At 41.8% G+C, this 19,784-nt stretch overlaps 1 protein-coding gene across 19 annotated transcripts in view; it reads left to right on the top strand.

The window, feature by feature from the left end:
• CTNND1 (catenin delta 1) overlaps positions 1 to 15,963 on the top strand; it is a 65,648-nt gene extending 49,685 nt beyond the window's left edge. For 7 of the 19 annotated variants that reach the window (XM_021083023.1, XM_005660895.3, XM_021083016.1 and 4 more), the window contains 3 exons: positions 88 to 191; positions 594 to 680; positions 955 to 15,963. In XM_021083023.1, coding sequence (XP_020938682.1) covers positions 88 to 191; positions 594 to 680; positions 955 to 966 — 203 coding nt within the window. In that variant the 3' untranslated portion in view covers positions 967 to 15,963. The remainder of the gene's footprint in view (positions 1 to 87; positions 192 to 593; positions 681 to 954) is intronic. The other 12 variants (XM_021083025.1, XM_021083019.1, XM_021083020.1 and 9 more) reach the window with 5 other exon arrangements.

The raw sequence follows: 19,784 nt of genomic DNA, 5'->3' as shown, positions 1-19,784 counted from the left end.
CTAATTCACATTTATTTGCTTAATACATATTTTATACTAGAGGGGAATATCATGTTTCTGTATGCTTTTTTTTTTTTTTTAAACTAGATAACAACTATTCCACATTGAATGAGAGAGGGGACCACAATAGAACACTGGATCGATCTGGGGATCTAGGTGAAATGGAGCCATTGAAGGGAACACCCCTGATGGTAAATTATCTTTGTATACTGTTGTCCTTCTAAGGCTAGTTCTCTTTTGAAGCCTGCTTATTTTGTGAAATAGGAAAAGTGTCTGATGAAAAAAACAGCATCCTTTTCTTAGAGGGTTTTTCAGGGGGAAAGTAGGAGTTTTGATTCATGCTGGGATGATTCTGTGATGGTCAAGATGGGAGAAGGAAGGCTGTAAATGTGTCGCATACATGACTAACGCCAACTGACCTGTTCGCACATTACTCTCCGTTCCTGCCTTTCCTTGAATATCTTGCCCCTCACTTACTATTAACTTGTTTTATTTGAGTTTATAGATGTGAGGCTTTTTCCCCTAGATCTGGCACACATTCATGAAGTTCCCATTTTCTTACTCCCCTACTAACCAATTGCATGTGTTCACAGCAGGACGAGGGGCAGGAATCTCTGGAGGAAGAGTTGGATGTGTTGGTTTTGGATGATGAGGGGGACCAAATGTCTTACCCCCCCATGGTATGTCCTCCAGCCACCCCCAAGCCATCCTCCTTGAGGATGGAGGTCCCTCTGTGTCAGCATTTTGCCAATCATGCTGATCTGATCAGTCTCAGCCACATGGGGTTTGGAGGTGCTGCTTCTGTGATTATTATCTTAAGAGTCTGGGACATGCCCCCTGGTGATCTGATTCTCCATTACGTGCTACTTTCTTTCCTCCAGATTTGCCCAACTGTCTTTTGGTTCCTCCTTATTCCCAACCCTATTAACATCTCTTTTTCTTTTTTCCTTACAGCAGAAGATTTAGCACCACTCTCTCCGCTACATCTGGGCTTATAATATATGTACTTTTATTTTTTGGTGGTGAAACGGACTGATGATTTTTCCCTTTCTTCGCTGGACTATTGTGCCAACTGCCAGGCTGCCTCCTGCCCTTATAGCCCTCAGTGGCTGCCTTCTTTCCATCAACTCCCTAACTTCTTCCAGTGAAAGCTTAATTGTCCTTGCTCCCACCTCCAGATCCCCTCCAGTTACTCCCAAGAAGCCTGACTCAGTTATATGCCTATCTTGAGAAACTGCTGCAGATTAGCTCTTTTTGCCAGCTCTCCCCGGAACTCTTGGCCTTGTGTGGAGGGAGGGAGAGAGTGGGAATCTTCACTGGAAGCCGTGGGAAGAATTGGAAATTACATGCTATATATGCAGTATCCAGCAATCTGATAAACTGATGATTCTTAATCAAGATTTTTTTTTTTTCCTGGTGGGGAAGGGACCTTTTATTTTTGTTTTGGAGAATGGAAAGTGTGAGCTCTTTATTCCTAATGACCATTTTTGGAGCAAAGAAGGTCAGCAACATTGGCACATACCACCTGGCAAGGGCCCTTGAGTAAGTGAAGGTCTCCTAGAGCTGAGATTAAGAAACTTTGCTCTACTCATCTCCAGGGCAGGGACCATCAAGGACCTACAGACTCCATCTCTTCTCCAAGCCTCATGCCAACCCTGGGTTGCTGCCACTGCCCCTTACTGAGGCTGTCCTTAACCCTCCTCTCCCATCCTGTGATAATGTCTGCTGACTTGGCCTGGCCATTTGCAAGAGGCTGTAGAAAGAGAATATGTCAAGGAAGACACGTTGGGTGAGAAGGAGCAGAAAGATGTCTTCTGGGGAGGAGAAGAGCCTCTGGGAGGAGCTAGTAGGAATGTACATGAATCATTTAGTCTGAAACTGGCTGGAAGCTTCAAAGCTGGCTTCCCGTGAATGCTTATTTCTCGTTTCCTCACCCTTTTAGCCCCATCCTCCCCTGCCTCCTCCCTGGATTGGTTGGCTGACTAAAGGACTTGATGTACATACTCCTGCCCCCTTTACCCTTAAAAGGTGGGGTTTGCCCCTGGCTTTGCCTCTTCTTTGTGCCTTTGGCCTGGGGTGCATCTCCTCCTTCCCTTCCATGTGCCTTTCTTTGCCTCTGCAGTCTCATTTCTCATGATTTTGCAAGTTAAATTTTGTTGCTTTCTTACCTACCGTTGGCCCTAAATAGCAGAAAGAAGAGGAGAGGTGACCTAGAGAACCTCAGTCTCTCCACTGGGAATTGGAATAGCCTCTAATTTTAGCCATAGAAGGTTTTGCTTTCAATAGTCTATGTTGGGATTTTGCAAAAATCCTATTCTCATGAATCTCAAAATAAGGTTGGTGGGAGGAGTGAGTGATGTGACTGACTCTACTCCTTAGTTGCCCAGAATTATCATCATCTTTTGAAGGGGTTATAGGGAAGTCATTTCCGTCCTTACCAGCACCCCCACCCCCACCCCAATACCTCCTCCTTTTAGTTTAGTGTGGATTAGCAGGTTGGGCTAGAGGAATCAGCTGCTATGCGGTTGATTATTATTTTTTAACCCTTTCCCTTATTGGTCTTGTACTCCTCCCTTTAATCTAAATGCTCTGTTCAATGCAACTGGAAATCTTTATCCTCTTCTCTCCCCCTTCCCTTGTATATTGAGGCTATGGGGTAGGAGAAAAGTGCACAACCCACCACCCCATCCCTTTCCCCTGTGCGCTGAAATTCCTTATTTACACCCCACCCCCCACCCCGCACATTTCTTCCCACTCCTTTTCTGGCAAAAAGGAGCCTTTTCTTCTCTGTGACCTAAGAGCATACTGCACAGGGGAAATTGCCCCCATCTGGACCTGGCTCCACTCTTGGTTTCTCTTGTCTTCTGCTGCTCTTTTCCTGGTGCTCTTTTTCACGGTGGGGTGTGGGTAATAGAACAGCCATGGGCTTTTGGGGACCTATAACTTTTTTTTTTTCCTTTTCATTTATAAAAACACTAAACATTCAATTCCAGAGAACCAAAAATCCCACCTTCCCACCGAACACTACTAAGGGGCGTGTCTTCTGCTCCATACATTTTCTGTTTTTCTTTCTCTCTTGTTAATGCTTTTAAAAACAAATGAGTTTTTTTATATAAATAAAGTTTTTAAAGTGTGTATGTGGGGGGTCTGTGTCATTTCTTCACTTTAAGCTGTATCTCTTTTCTCCTTTTCATCTTGGTTACTTCCTCATGTATCCGCGTTCTTTTTTCACCAGAGCAACCAGAAGGGGGTTGTACCAAGATGGGTTTATTTTGAGCTCAATCCCAACTTTTAACAAGGAACATTCTTTTTCTAATTATATATGAAACATTTTTCTCTGAAGATTCTTAAAAATTAAATGTGGATAAGTGGAGCATGGGAAGCTTATTGCTAACTTAGAGAAAGGAAACATAGTGAAGTATAAAGAATTAATTCCTAACTTAATCATTGGAATTCTTTTGCAGCATTTGACAAAACTAACATTGAATAAAACTCATTGCAATATATGACCCTCTTGGACATTTATGGATAGAAGATTAGAAGCTACCGACTCTAGCTATAATCCTAATAAATATGAAAATGTAGAATTGAAAGGCTACATAATGTAGCTTCTCAGGCTATCTGTAATCCATAGTAAGAAGACAAGGGGAGCAGGCCTTTATCTTCCTCTGTGTCCTACAAAGTAATATGTGGGTGGCTAGCAAATACTTGTTGGATTACCAGGGGTTGTCTTTACTGTAGAGGCAAAGGATTAAGACCTAGGGAAAGAGGCTTATTTTCTCTGGGACGCATATTTCCTGTTACATTATTAAGACTTTGAGAATTTATGTAAAATGTTTTCTCTCTGTCCAGTCTTTAAAAATATATAGCTGCCTCTGGTGATGTTCATGTCTCAATTTTGTTGAATTAGGTCTTGGGTATGAAAACTTCCTTGGGCTAGTGAGACCAGGATATCTGATGCCATTTAAAACTTGCTTTGTGTCTGACAGTTGTAGTTTTAAGACTAGAAGGATAAAGCACAGAGCCAAAAAGCTATTAGAGTTTGCTTTACTAAGAGTTTTGGTAGCTCTGCTTGAGGTAGTTTTTTATTGATGTAGAAAAACCTGGCCACTGATAAACAGCCTTTATTTCTGTTGTGTTCTTTATTATCCGTTGGCATTGAGCTATGTACAAACCTTACTTTTCTCTCCTCTCCCTGGATTGGTCCATTCGTCTTATCTCATTCAGTGTTTACTCTGCATCTTCCATATGCCAGGCATTGTTGTGGATGTCAGGTTTAGATTAGAGCATGAAACATATGGACCCTTTCTCATAAAGATTGTAATCCATGAGAATTCTATGCAGCTGAGGTCTGTGATTATTTAAAAACATTTCTCTGCCCTTAACTAAAACGAGGTGTTAAAAAGAATAATCTGTAAAGTCCCCGTATTGCTTATTTCTTGACACTGACTTATTAATGCTTTTGAAGCCTCTTGGTATCTCTTAATACTAACTTTAGGAATTCTGTGGATTTTGTCAAGACCTGCCCATTTATTTCCCGATCCTTTAGAGCCTGAGGTGTTTTTCTCCTGGTGGTGGTTATAGATGAGGCTCAACCACTCTTCTGTCTCAATGAGACTTTTTAGTGAAGATGTTTGTGAAATAGCTGTAATAAGCCTTGCTGTGACATACTAACTGACAGCTCAGAGCTGTGACCTCACTTGGCCAGTTGTTCTTTTCTTGCTAAAGTAATGAACTTTGTTACAAACTAGAAATTTCTCACCCAGGAAGATTTAAGGACCAGTTATTCTAGATCATTACTTTTCATTTTGTCTATCTTTATTTTTTGCTTTTTACAGCTACACCTGTGGCATATGGACATACCCGAGCCAGGGGTTGAATCAGAGCTGCAGCTGCAGCCTACACCCACAGCCATGGCAACACCAGATCCGAGCCACATCTGCAATCTATGCCATTGCTTGCAATAACACCAGATCCCTAACCCACTGAGCAAGGTCAGGGATCGAACCTGCATCCTCACATAGACAACGCTGGGTCCTTAATCAGCTGAGCCACAACGGGAACTCCAATTTGTGTATCTTTTGTCTGAATTATAGGATAGTAAAATTCATCTTGCTCTTTTCGTAGAGTTATAAGTACTTGGACCTAGCTTTATCGATCTGAGCAAGGATGTAAGAATCACCTGATGTATACATGTAAGGATAACTTGATTCCCTTGCTGTACAGTGGGAAAAAGAAAAAAAAAAAATTACCTGGGAAGCTTATTAAAAATGCGGACTCCCTTGCATTTCCAAAAATTGCTTCAAAGCATGAGACACAGGAATCCAAAATCTTGTTAAGTAACCTAGGTTACCGTGATGGCTGTGGTCAGTTAATTGCAACTTGAGACACTGATCTAAGACTTTCGTTTAAGATTTCAGCCTCAAACCAGTCATCAGGGATGACTGGCTTCAGCTCCACTGGCAGTAATACTGGTTTTATGATGGGTGTGGTGATAAGCACAGTAGAGTTCATAGAGGAAACAATGTTTATCTCAAAGGAATGCATTTCTTACTATGGAATTTGAGATAATAGTGACCGTCTGAGAATGTAGCATGTACATAGGAGGAGCTTCTTTTGCAAATCATGTCATGTAGATAAGGCTCAGGACTTCCCGTTATGGCTTAGTGGAAAGGAATCTGACTAGTAACCATGAGGATGCAGGTTCGATCCCTGGCCTCACTCAGTGGGTTAAGGATCCGACGCTGCCATGAGCTGTGGTGTAGGTCACGGAAGCAGCCCAGATCTGGCATTGCTGTGACTGTGTAGGCCGGCAGCTACAGCTCCAATTCATCCACTAGCCTGGGAACCTCTATATGCTGTGGGTGCAGCCCTAGAAAAAAAGATAAGACCCAAGCTAATGAGGCGAACTAGCTTTTGGTATGGGGCCCTCTAGGACATAGAGAATTCCCTAAACCTGATGGCTTTGAAGCGTTACTTCTGGCTACAAAGGGTACCTCAATTGGGAAACAAGTGGTCCTATTGGCTAAAGCCAAGGAGGGATGTCTGAAAACTGAAATCACTCCTGAGAGACAGCCTATCTCAAGAAAGCACACAAATACAAAAACAAACATTGTAGAAATGAATTTTTTTTTTCTTATAACCTTGTGACCTTTTGACTTTCCCATTGCCTGTGTCACTTAAAGCATTAGTTCCTCAACTGATCCAGCCAGAATTCAAGGGCAGACATGGAGAGGAAGCTGAAGGAAGAGAGGTAGGGAAAGCATCAATAAAAATAATCACTTTGGCCTGTCTGCATTATTATATTCTGACTTATTATTTTTTAATGTAGTAGGAAATGACCAGTGCCAGCTATACAAGAATGAATTGAGTCAAGAGCTTTATAGTTGTTAGTGTAACTGTAGGAGCCATAAGTATTATTGTAAGCGTGTAGCAACTAGCTATTTTGTTTTATTTTTAGCTGAGGAAAAAGTGCTATGTTCACCATATGCATTTCTGTCTTCAGTGTTGAAAAGGACAGGTTCTTCCACTTGTATTGAGGATATAGAAAGGATTATGATCTATCTTTCCCCAGTATCTAATGGCCAAATAGTCTGAAAGACATGAGGCTTTTGTGTGTGAGGAAAAGGAAAAAATGTCAGATACCCATGGCAATATTTCAGGCATTCACTCTGCTCTTGTCTTCAATCCTTTTTCCTTCCATCTTTTTTTTTTTTTTTGCCTTGCCTGCAGCATGCGGTAATCCTGGGGTCAGGGATTGAACTTGCACCGCAGCAGTGACCCAAGCCTCAGCAGTGACTCTGCAGAGCCACCAGGGAACTTCTTTTATGCTGTCTTTATAAGGCAAAATTAGCAATGGTGTTTTGCAAACTTTGGACTCTGGGCCTCTACAACCCATTCTGTTGTCAGGAACAAGAGTATGAGGAGTGTAGTATGTATAGCTGGAATTAATTCCAGCTTCTGTTTTTGGCATTGTGGTGGATTAGATACTCTGAATGGTACTTTCAGCAGAAACAAGATCCTTGGTAAAATGTATTTATTAAAAAAATAGTAATTCTGTCGTGGCTCAGTGGTAACGAACCCACCTAGGACCCGTGAGGATTCAGGGTCAATCTTGACCTCGCTCAGTAGGTTAAGGATCCGACATTGCCGTGAGCCGTGGTGTAGGTCACAGACATGGCTCGGATCCCGCATTTCTATGGCTGTGGCGTAGGTCAGCAGCTGCAGCTCTGATTTGACCCCTAGCCTTAGAACTTACAATTGCCATGGTGTGGCCCTAAAAAGACCAAAAAAACCCCAAAACCAAACAAAACATTATAAGCACATTACTGAACAAGCACAAAAGTAAGGAAAGAATCCATAGATATTCAAAATGAAGTGAAAATTAGAATCCTACGAAATAGGCAACTGCCAGAGCTAGCTTTTACTCAGTTTTTGCCAAACTCAGCAGGCTTTCAGCATTTAGTTTAATGACTGCTGGGTATGGGAAAGGAACTGAAGGATCTAGAAGGTGACTCTAAGTAAAGCTGGGATCCCCTCAGTGTAAAGTTGAACAAGAAATAAACTTGTTCTCTTGCGGCACCATGGGTTAAGGATCCAGCAAAATCATTGCAGTGGCCTGGGTTACTGCTGTGGTGAGGGTTTAGTCCCTGGCCCAGGAACTTGCATATGTGAAGGGTGTACTCAAAAAAAAAAAGAATAAAATTCTATAGAAGAGGTGGTAAGTTACTTACCTCACACTTGATGCCATTACCTGAAATCTGGGCTCACCTCTTGAGCCAAAATACACAGCCAAGCCAAAGACCAGGAGAAGGAAAGATTTATTACTTGCAGCAAGTAAGGAGAACACCAAGAATCTTTCCCAAAACAGTGTCTCTCCAAACAGCAAAATTAGGGAAGTTTTAAGCTAAGGGTACAGGCATATCTATGAAGGAACTTGGGCAGTCCAAACTTGAGTTCGCCGAAGCCAGAGAAAGTCAACCTCATCATCCCTTAGGTTCCAGTTGATCTGGTGGCTGAGGGCCTGGGGAGTTTAAATTCTGCAAAACAGCCCAAGAAAATGCCTCAGCATAAGCTTTATCACTAAAACAGACCTGGGCATCTCTACAACTGATTTATTATCTTTGCTATCGTTACTTCTCTCTCTCTCTCTCTCTCTCTCTCTCTCTTTTTTTTTTTTTTTTTTTTTGCTTGGCATATGAAGTTCCCAGAACAAGGATCAAATTGGAACTGTAGCAGCCAGCCTACACCACAACCACAACAATGCCAGATCCGAGCCACGTTTGTGACCTAAACCACAGCTCACAGCAGTGCAGGATTCTTAACTAGTTGATTGAGGCCAGGTATCGAACCCTTATCCTCATGGATACTAGTCCAGTTCTTAACCTGTTGTGCCATCATGGGAACTCCTATCATTACTTTTCTTGTCAGATAACAATTTGTTGTTCCCTTAAGATCTTTTTTTTTTTTTTTTTTTTTTTTGTCTTTTTGCTTTCTTCTTGGGCCGCTCCCACGGCATATGGAGGTTCCCAGGCTAGGGGTTGAATCGGAGCTGTAGCCACCGGCCTACGCCAGAGCCACAGCAACGCGGGATCCGAGCCGCGTCTGCGACCTACACCACAGCTCACGGCAACGCCGGATCGTTAACCCACTGAACAAGGGCAGGGACCGAACCCGCAACCTCATGGTTCCTAGTCGGATTCGTTAACCACTGCGCCACGACGGGAACTCCCCTTTAAGATCATTATTAATGAGACCTATTCAAGGGCAAGTGTTCTGATCAGGCTTAGATCACAAAATGGTTTTAGGCCTAAAATGGCTTCTCTTATGTTAAAAAACTATCTGGGAGTTCTCGTGCAGCGGCTTAAGGATCTAGCATTGTCACTGCAATGGCTTGGGTCACTGCTGTGGTGCCAGGAACTTTCATATGCTGTGAGCAAGGCCAGAAAAAAAAAAAAGCTTTGTCTGGAGCCCTACTCTATCTGCTTAGAGCTGGTCATACCTCCAGGTGATTTCCTGAAGCAAATGCAATCCCTCTAAGGCTTCAGTTCCCATATGTAAACTTCCAAGGCAAACGAACAGCCCTGTTTAAAGATTGTAAGGTGCTGGAGCTCCGTCATGGCTCAGCGGTAGTGAATCTGACTAATGTCCATTAGGAAGCAGGTTGGATCCCTGGCCCCGCTCAGTGGATTAAGGATTGGTGTTGCTGTGAGCTGTGGGGTAGGTCATAGACGAGGCTCAGATCTGGCGTTGCTGTGGCAGCTCCAATTCAACCCCTAGTCTGGGAACCTCCGTATGCCGCAGATGCAGCCCTAAAAAACAAGAAAAAAATCATAAGGTGCACAAAGAAAACACCACAAGTGAATAAGGAGACAAAGACACACAAAAGCTCTTGCTTTTTAGGGCTGCACCTGTGATATATGCAGGTTCTCAGGCTAGGGGTAGAATCAGAGCTACAGCGGCCAGCCTACACCACAGCCACAGCCACGCCAGATCCAAGCTGCACCTGCGACCTACACCACAGCTCACAGCAATACCGGTTCCTTAACCCACTGAGGCCAGGGATCGAAAACTCATGGTTCCTAGTCGGATTGGTTTCCCCTGTGCCACGATGGGAACTCCAAAACATTGTCAGACAAAGGCAGGGTTTTCCTCAGGTAATATAGGATATCCCGAGGCAGAAGTAAAATGATTTTAAAAGGAAGTCAGATGCAAGAAGGAACACTGAACACAGATATTGGTAAGTAATGGTGAAAGTGAGCAAGAATTAACTGTAAAAGCATGGTATGCAATTTGTTGGAGGAAAATAAGGAACAGAATTAAAATCCTGGGCAACAATAGTGTGTAACTTGGGGCGACTAGGACCCTAATTTTCATGTTCTTATATTCAGGAGGAAAAGTGAAGATATTAGGACTTTTGTGGAATTGTACATAGTAGCTAGAAGAACCACGACAGTATATCACCTTCAAACAAGTAGGGAAGGAGGGAAGAGGAGGGTGGGGGGATTAGATTTGGTACTGCCTCTGATAGAACAATCTAAGCTCCCAGGGTATCAATTATAAAAGAGGTGGTGAGAGCCTACCTCTTTATCACAGTACTGGGGCAGTAAGGGCAGATGAAGTAGATGTGTGCAGAAGAACAGGGAGTGAAGTGTAAGAAGGGCCAAGAGCACAGGTCCAAGAAAATTTCCATTAAAACAAAGTTAAAATTATTTGCTGGCTGGTGTGTGACTTGATCAGGCTGACTTAAAGATAAAAGGTCAGGAGAGAATATTTTTATATATCGCTGACTGAATTGCTGACTCCTGGAGTTCTTTAGGATTTGAAACCTTAGTTTTACACCAGAGGAAGAAGAGTTAACAGAAGATTGGATCCATGCTCTCAGCTTTCAGATCCCAGCGTAAGATTCAAATAAATACTATAGGACGATCAGAAAAAAAAATCACCCCCAAATGAAACAGATCAAAGCAAATTCTACTCTTTGCTGCTAGTTATTTCTCTGAATTGGGAAGCCATGAAGGCTTTTTTTTTTTTTTTTTTTTGGCCAGGTTCATGGCCTGCGGAAATTCCTGGTCCAGGGATCAAACTTGCACCACAGCAGTGACAATGCTGGATCCTTAACCCGCTGTGCCACCAGGGAGGTCCCATACAGGCCTCTTAAAAAGCCAGAGAGTTCTCTAGTTTTCCTGCCCCTGGTGACATCACCAGCATTCTAGGAAACAAATTCTCTAGTACTTCTTTCAGTTATCTTTTTCAGGGCCTCCTTTCACTTCTGAAATATTGATACGCCACCAGGGTTCAAATCTGATCTGCTTCTGACTTGATACTGATGGAATTCCTAGAAAGGACACTGACTCAACCTGATTCTTACTGTGTCTTCTCTGCATTTTTAAAAGTTAGGCCCCAAGTTCTCCTGTAGGTCTGGTGGATGTTTGACAGTGGACACTTGGTCACTCTGTGCTACTCCACTTTGTAAAGCGGTAACTCTGAGTAATGGTTACATCACTGCCAGCTGCTTTGTAACCTGCCTTTTACATAATGTCACTGAAATGATACTTTTCTAAAGTGAAATCCTGCACATTTTTGTCAATAAATATTTTGTACAAATGCTAGGACCAAAGGCTATATCTATTTTTGAAGTGCTCCAGTCCCAGGAATAGAGGTATTAAATTTATAAATCACTGTGATAAGCATTATTATAATGATGCCTTTCTAGGATTAGAAGGGTGAACTCTGCTGGGAGGAGGGCAAGGCTTCACTGAGAGATGATGTTTTGGTTGGTTTGAAAGGATACTAGTATTCCATCAATTGCAGAAGATGGGAATCATGCAGGACAATCAGAATAATGTGCAAAACATTTCATCTAATAAATTCAGTAATTGAAATATCACCATTTTGCAGTACTTAATAAATAGGATAATTATTAATTAATAATTATTAATACATGCTTGATACTATTTATTAATAGTATTGAGAATCACACCTGTTCACATCACAAAAGGAGACAATTGGCTACCACATAAAAAGCGTTCTTCTGTTTGTTTTGTTTTTTTAGGGCTGCACCCATGGCATATGGCAGTTGCCAGGTTAGGGGTTGAATCCAAGCTGTAGCTGCTGGCTTATACCACAGCTCACAGCAATGTCAGATCTGAGCCATGTCTGCAACCACAGCTCACCGAAACGCCAGATCCTTAACCCACTGGGCAAAGTCAGGGATTGAACCTGAGTCCTCAAGGATATTAGCTGGGTTTATTACCATTGAGCCACGATGGGAACGCCCCAGAGTGTTTTTTTTTTTCCTTTTTTTTTTTTTTTTTTAATCAAGCCTGAGTCTGATCAAACTGTAAGTCCAATTTCTATTTTATAGGAAATACAGAGAAAGTGGGAAACGTTAAATGACACCATGGGGATGAAATTAGCAAAATGGAAGGGTTACAAAACAAATGACAAAAAATAAATTAATTGTAAGGAGAAAAAAGATGGGAGTTCCTGTTGTGGTACAGCAGGATCAGCGACGTTTTTCAGGTTCTATTCCCGGTGGGCACAGTGGGTTAAAGCATCTGGCGTCCCTTGCCTGGGAACTCCATGTGCCACAAGGTGGCCAAAAATGGAAACAAAAACAAAAAAAAAAAAAAAGGAAAAAAGATGGATACTTATAGATACTTACACTTTTAGAAAGACATCAATCTCTGTAGATTAAAAGACATCAGCCAGTCACAATTATGGGTCTTCTTTGGATTCTGATATAAAAATAACATTTTATGAGAAAATTGGAAATTTGAATCCTGGATACTTGATTTTACTAAGTAATTGTTATTTTTTAGATGTGATGCTGGTGTTGGGTTATAATTAATTCCTTGTCGATTTGAACAGTGAGATGAAATTCCTTTTTTTTTTTTCCTTTTTAGGGCCATACCCTTGGCATATGGAAGTTTCCAGGTTAGGGGCTGAATGGAGCTATAGCTTCCGGCCTACGCTGCAGTCACAGCAACGCCAGATCTGAGCCCCATCTGCAACCTACACCACAGCTCACGGCAACCCTGGATCCATAACCCACTAAGCAAGGCCAGGAATTGAACCTGCATTCTCATTGATACTAGTCAGATTTGTTTCTGCTTCACCACAATGGGAACTCGGTGTGATGTAATTCTAATTGATGAACTGTTAAGAGGAAGTTTGCTTCTGAGTAGTGTGGAGCAAGGGTGGATAGAGGTATACATGAAAAGTTTTAAAAAATTGTGAAAAACTATTTGGGAACTAATCGTTCCAAGTAGTTGAGGCACAGGGGTACATAGAAGCAGGAAACGAGACTAGGAAGGGGAGATGGTGGCAGCAGATGTAATACTTGGGTCATGAAGCGCATTTACTGCCATCGCAGGCCAATGGATTTCAAACCACCGTGGCCGCCTGGGTTTGTGGTGTTGCCCCCCGTGGTGCTAAACAGAGAGGACACCAGGTCACTGACCTTTTTTAATAAGAACAGCTTTGTGTTCTGTTTTATTAAATCAGGCTTCTCGGTGATATTTTATTTAAAAACAGGATTCTGAGGATTTCCAATTTTTTCTCTAACCATTCGGGGAACACTTGACTATTTTAAAGACTATTACTTAAGTTGTCCTGCAGAAGATTAGAGAGAAACCGGCTATGAGATTTGTGCTATCACCAATGAATGAACGATTTGTTTTGAGGGGAATTTAGCTAACAAAGATTTGGTCCAGGAAGTAAACATTTTATGATAATATTTGTCATCGTTTTTTCCTCAGTTCACAAAGGACAACCAAGAGGATGTGGAAATAGGCTCATTCCTCTAACAAAGTCAGTCTCTCTGAGCATCTGCTAGAGTACTGGCTGGAACCCAGTTCCCTCCCTTTTCCCCGTTTTGGCAGAGCCTGCTCCTTGCAGTCTCAGCATCTTTGAGCACAGTCTCTAGGCTGGTCCTCCCGTGCACCGTGACTGAGAGTGCAGGGAGGTAGGGAATGATGCCAGCTATTTGGGTTCATGGTGACCGCCTCTATCACTGCTGCCCTGTCTCAGCTACCGCCGCCTCAGACGTGCCCCACCACATCTACCCGAGAGTACGTAGCTTCTTAGAGCAGCTGAGCTCCAGATTGTAAAAGCCCAGAGGCAGCCACCTTTTCTTCCCTTATCTCCATGACCTTGGAGTCTGCCATGACCTTGGAGTTTGCCTAGGAAAACCCACTGACCTTCCCTCCTATTACTGTCCTCTGGAGCTGATGTCTCCCTGACCCCTATGCCTTCAAGTCACACACCCATCCACCAAGTCCCTGTGGCTAATAAAAATTAGCTATTAACAATCCATTCTTACAGTGAAAATGGTTTAGATATATCCTCAGCGTTCTCCACCCCCACCGGCTTTCACTTCACTCCATCCTAGTTCTACTTGGTTTCTAATAGATTGGCTTTGTAGGTTTTGGTCTTTTTCTAAAACCTTGCCCTTGCCCCTCTGACTTGGTGCTTCCCAAGTTCTTTTTTGCTTTTCAAGACAATTCTTAGCAGTCTTGAATTTTGGAACTCCTTGAGAATCTAATGATAGCTAAAGACTTTCTCCAAAAAGTGCATACATGCACAGTGTTTTGTCTATAATCTCAATCTCTAGATTTTTAAAGCTGTGCTCAATGCATCCGGAATCCTTTTGGTGGTTGTGGTGGGAATTGTTTGATAAAAATGCAGTGTTCTTGTCTCTACCCCTTACCTATTAAATCAGAATTCCTGGTGGTAGAGTCGAGGAATCGGCAATTTAAACAGTATCCCTGTTAACTCCTACCCCTCCCTACCCCTGCTTACCTTTTAAGTGCACTAAAATTGAGAGAGTCTGCTCTAATGGTTCAGTTTATCATCATAGCCTATCTTTTCTTCCCCTCCCAGCCACTTACCTATGGCTACAGGAGTTCAAATTCTAGAGTCCTGGTCCTCACCTAAAGAAAAAGACTACTTTTCTCTGGGGCTATAGTGAAACCCCTTGTTAAAGAAACTCTAGAGCCCAACAATGCGACTAGGTCTCTTTCATTTCCAGGCATGGTTCTAAATTGAGAGAGCCAAGTCATGTCTAAGAAAGCCACATTTCCCCTCTTCCTTTCATTCATCTTTCATCAATTCTTTCTGTATTTACTTTCCCCTATCATGAATGGAAATTCCCTGTTCTGGAGATGCAGATTCCCACCCAAGGCAAGATGTCTTGTGCTTTTGCATGTTTGTTTTCCTCATCTCAGGTGTGTTATTCATGTGGCTAGCCAGTGGTCCAGAGTTAGAACCTTGGAATGAGATTCAGGAGCACAATGCCCAGGATTAGAAATGGTAGAGGAAAAAGGAAAAAGTCTCAAACTGATAGACTTCCTGACTTCTTTCAACAGGTGTTGTTTTAAATCAGCCTTGCAGATAAATTAGTTCCATCTTGGAGTTTCCATCCTGGCTCAGCGGTAATGAGCCCTAACCTGACTAGTACCCAAGAGGATGCAGGTTTGATTCCTGGCCCTGCTCAGTGGGTTAGGGATCCGGCGTTGCTGTGAGCTGTAGCGTAGGTTGCAGACTCGGCTCGGTTCTGGCGTTGCTGTGGTTGTAGCGTAGACCTGTGGCTACAGCTCCAATTTGACCCCTAGCCTGGGAGCCTCCGTATGCCAAGGGTGCAGCCATAAAAAAGAAAAAAATTCTTTCCATCTTTTTTCAAAGAAGTAGGACAGTGTACTTCCTTGGTAGATCAAAAATGTTGTGTTCCCCTTCTTACCCTTGCCATAAGTAAATATGCCTAATGAAATAACAGCAACAAAGTGGGGTAGAGGAATACAAGTAAACAGGTTTGCAGAGTTAAACCTAAATGCTAGCTGGTCCAGGTACATCCTTGAGGTTCAAAACTGACGACAGAGTAGGGAAGGCCATTGAATAACTTCCTTTTAATTGATTATTTTACTGGCTATAAATTTTTAATGTGATAATTGAAAAAAAATTTAGAAAGTATGGAAAGTTACTTTTTTTTTTTTTTTGGCTATTCCTTCGGCATGCAGAAGTCCCATGGCCAGGGATCAAACCCTTGCCACAGCAGCCACAAAGCCAGATCCTTAACCTGCTGAGCCACCAGGGAGCTCCTGTTCTTGTTTTTTTAAAGCAGAAGATAAGTCAGTTATAATCCTGGGTCCTACCATCCAGAGGCAACTACTAGTAACATTTGGCATTCTTCCATCTAGTGTTTTCCTACTTTAAAAAAAAAATAATAGAACTCATGCAATACAAACAACCCAGTTAACGGCTTTGCTTGTCTAACATTGTTTTATAACATCTCCCAGTTAATTATTCAAGACCATAACTTTTCATGGCTGCATGACTTTTAATCAAATGGATATACCATTATTTATTTAACTTTTGCTCAGTTGTTGGATACTTAGGTATAATGCTTATGTATAATATTATAAGTATTATAGTGTTATATGCTATAATAAACATCTTTGTGCATAAATCTTTGTCATCTGGATTATTTCCTTAGAAGAAGAATTTCTGTGTCAAGGGTTACGAACATTTTAAGGCTCTTGGTATACCGCGCCGACCTATTTTAAGAAAGGTTAACTCAATGCGAATATCCTACCACATCTAGAAATTGCACCATGTAGTGAAAATACTTCAAAGGGTTTGCACACAAGCACGACATTAAATGAAGTGTGGGTAAATAGGGCTGAGAGAGGATAAATGGAAGCAACTCCCTCTCCCCTGAGGATGAAGGGGTTTGTTTCATTAATACTACAAGCATAACTTTTCAATCTTAACCCACCTCCTCTCAGAGATTTCAGGCTTGTGTAAATATTATGACAGAGCTTTGGCCTATAAACCCCAACCCAGTTTGCCATTTACCAATGGCAATCTCAACTCTCAGGAGACGTGCCTCCTTTGTTCTTGTTCTTTCTGCTGTGGCTACTGTTACTTCCTCTTTGTCTCTGCTAAGACTCCTGCTATCTTTTTCCCATGCTGTTCCTGCTTTGAAATTGGAATACAGTTTTCTTCCTTTGATAAGTAGAAGTCCTTGTTGGCCAACTCTGGATCCTCAGCTCTAGTGACCACCCCCCAACCTCCCCTGCTCAAGAGTGGATTTACTCTTAATTTCTTTTTCTTCCTTCCTTCCTTCCTTCCTTCCTTCCTTCCTTTCTCTTTCTCTCTCTCCTAGGGCTGTGGCATATGGAGTTTCCCAAGCTAGGAGCTGTAGCCGCCGGCCTACGCTAGAGCCACAACAATGCGGGATCTGAGCCGAGTCTGCAACCTACACCACAGCTCACAGCAACGCCAGATCCTTAACCCACTGAGCGAGGCCAGGGATCGAATCCGCAACCTCATGGTTCCTAGTCTGATTCGTTAACCACTGAGCCATGATGGGAATTTTCTCTTTCAATTTCTTATAGATCCCTCCATTCAAGAACTTGGAACATGTTTCCCAGAGACTGGGCTGGGGAGGAGTCTCATACAAATAGAGCTCTAGGGTTCTGTCTTCTTCTAGATTTCCTGAGGTTCATTTGCACATTGGGTTCCCTTTTTTTTGCCTACCACACCCCAATTAATAAATGAACACATCTAAAATTTTCTAAGGTTAAATAATTTGAAAAATTGGAAGATTAGGAGTTCCCATTGTGGTGCAGCAGAAATGAATCCAACCAGGAACCAGGAGGTTTTGGTTTCGATCCCTGGCCTTTCTCAGTGGGTTAAGGATCCGGTGTTGCCATGAGCTGTGGTATAAGTTGCAGATGTGGCTCGGATCTGGCGTTGCTGTGTTTGTGGTGTAGGCCAGTGGCTACAGCTCCAATTGGACCCCTAGCCTGGGAGCCTTCATATGCCGAGGGTGTGGCCCTAAAAAGTAAAAAAAAAAGAAAAGAAAAGTTGGAAGATTAGCTTTAGATTCTCTTCTGACAGATGAAAAACACTTGGGTACTAGTCCTATTTCTTCCTTTAACCAGCTGTGTGACCACAGTTTAGTCTATGTACAAAATTTCCTCATTTATAAAATGAGACACTTTCCTCATTTATAAAATGAGACCCAAATATAACCCAAACATTATATTTGGGTTCCTATCAGCTCTGATAGTGTATGATTTGAAAGAGAATAGAGTTGTTTTTAAGGTTCATTGTAGAAACCAGGGACATAGAAAGCTAAGAATAAAAATAAATTTATTGGGTGATGAGTAGATGAACTATAATTCAAAATGTTAAATGGACTAGCACAGATATAGGTCCTTTTGTACATTAGACTATGATAAAGCATCACAAATCAAAGGAGGAAAAGTTAGTAGATGATGTTGGGATGATGGAGTTAACAATTAGATGAAAAATATTCTTTTTAGATTTTTTCCCCTCCTATTCCACATACTATATTTCTTTAGATTTTAAAAGTTATATCTAAAAGGGGAGAGGAGTTCCTGCTGTGGAGCGATGGGACTGGTGGCACCTCTGGAGCACTGGGACGCAGTTTCAATCCATGGCTCAGCACAGTGGATTAAGGATCTGGCATTGCCAAAGCTGTGGCATAGGTGACAACTGCAGTTTGGATCTGATCCCTGGCCCAGGAACTCCATATACTTCCACGTGGCCAAATAGGTACCTCTTTATACTCTTTATACTTTCTTCCCTGCTCCCTCCTTTCCTTCCTGTTTTATGTTTTCTTTTCTTTCTTTCTCCATCCCTTCCTCCTTCACTTTCTTCTTGAAACTAATAGTGATGATTCTGTGTGTATAGTTCTGAAACTTAACAAAGTAATTTGGATATCTGCCCATATCAATCCCTTTGCAGAGGATTCTATTGTATGGCCCCAACAAATTTATTTCATCTTTTTCCTATTGATGTACACTTTGGTTGTTTCCAATTTTTGGCCTTTCCAATAATGTTTCATTGACTATCATTTTGCCTGTCTTTGTATATACATGGGAGAAGCACACTAGAATCAATTTTTTAAAATTTTTTATTATTTTTTTCCTACTGTACAGCATGGTGACCTAGTTATACATCCAAGTATACATTCTTTTTTTTCACATTGCATGTTCCATCATAAGTGACTAGACAGAGTTCCCAGTGCTACACAGCAGGATCCCACTGCTAATCCATCCTGAAGGCAACAGTCTGCATCTGTTAACTCAAGCTCCCAGTCAGTCCCACTCCCTCCCCGTCCCCTTGGCAACCACAAGTCTATTCTCCAAGTCCATGATTTACTTTTCTGTGGAAAGGTTCCTTTGTGCCATATTTTAGATTCCAGATATAAGGGATATCATGAGGTATTTGTCTCTTTCTGACTTACTTCACTCAGTATGAGTCTCTAGTTCCATCTATGTTGCTGCAAATGGCATTATTTTGTTCTTTTTTATGGCTGAGTAGTATTCCATTGTGTGTATATATATATATATATACATATATATATACCACATCTTCCTAATCCAGTCATCTGTCGATGGACATTTGGGTTGTTTCCATGTCTTGGCTATTGTGAATAGTGCTGCAGTGAACATGGGGGTGCATGTGTCTTTTTCAAGGAAAGCTTTGTCTGGATATATGCCCAAGAGTGGGATTGCTGGGTCATATGGTAGCTCTATGTATGGTGTTTTCTAAGGTACCTCCATACTGTTCTCCATAGTGGTTGTACCAGCTTACATTCCCACCAACAGTGCAGGAGGGTTCCTTTTTATCCACATCCCCTCTAGCATTTGTTATTTGTGGACTTATTAAGAATGGCCATTCTGACTGGTGTGAGGTGGTACCTCATGGTAGTTTTGATTTCCATTTCTCTAATAATCACTGATATTGAGCATTGTTTCAAGTGCTTGTTGGCCTTCTGTATATCTTCCTTGGAGAAATGTCTATTCAGGTTTTCTGCCCATTTTTCAATTGGGTTGTTGGCTTTTTTGCTGTTGAGTTATATAAGTTGTTTGTATATTTTAGAGATTAGGCCCTTGTCAGTTGCATTTTTTGAAACTATTTTCTCCCATTCTGTAAGTTGTCTTTTTGTTTTCTTTTTGGTTTCCTTTGCCATGCAAAAGCTTGTCAGTTTGATTGGGTCCCATTGGTTTATTTTTGCTTTTATTTCTGTTGTTTGGGGAGATTGAGCTGAGAAAACATTTGTAGGGTTGATGTCGGAGAATGTTTTGCCTGTGTTCTCTTCCAGGAGTTTGATGGTGTCTTGTCTTATGTTTAAGTCTTTAAGCCATTTTGAATTTATTTTTGTGCATGGTGTGAGGGTATGTTCTAGTTTCATTCATTTGCATGTAGCTGTCCTGGTTTCCCAGCAAAACTTGCTGAAAAGACTGTCT

The sequence above is a fragment of the Sus scrofa genome, chromosome 2 (assembly GCF_000003025.6).
Source record: "Sus scrofa isolate TJ Tabasco breed Duroc chromosome 2, Sscrofa11.1, whole genome shotgun sequence".
NCBI classification, from domain to species: Eukaryota; Metazoa; Chordata; class Mammalia; order Artiodactyla; family Suidae; genus Sus; species Sus scrofa.
Note: the sequence above shows the minus strand (reverse complement) of the source record. Positions and strands in the feature narration are given on the sequence as shown.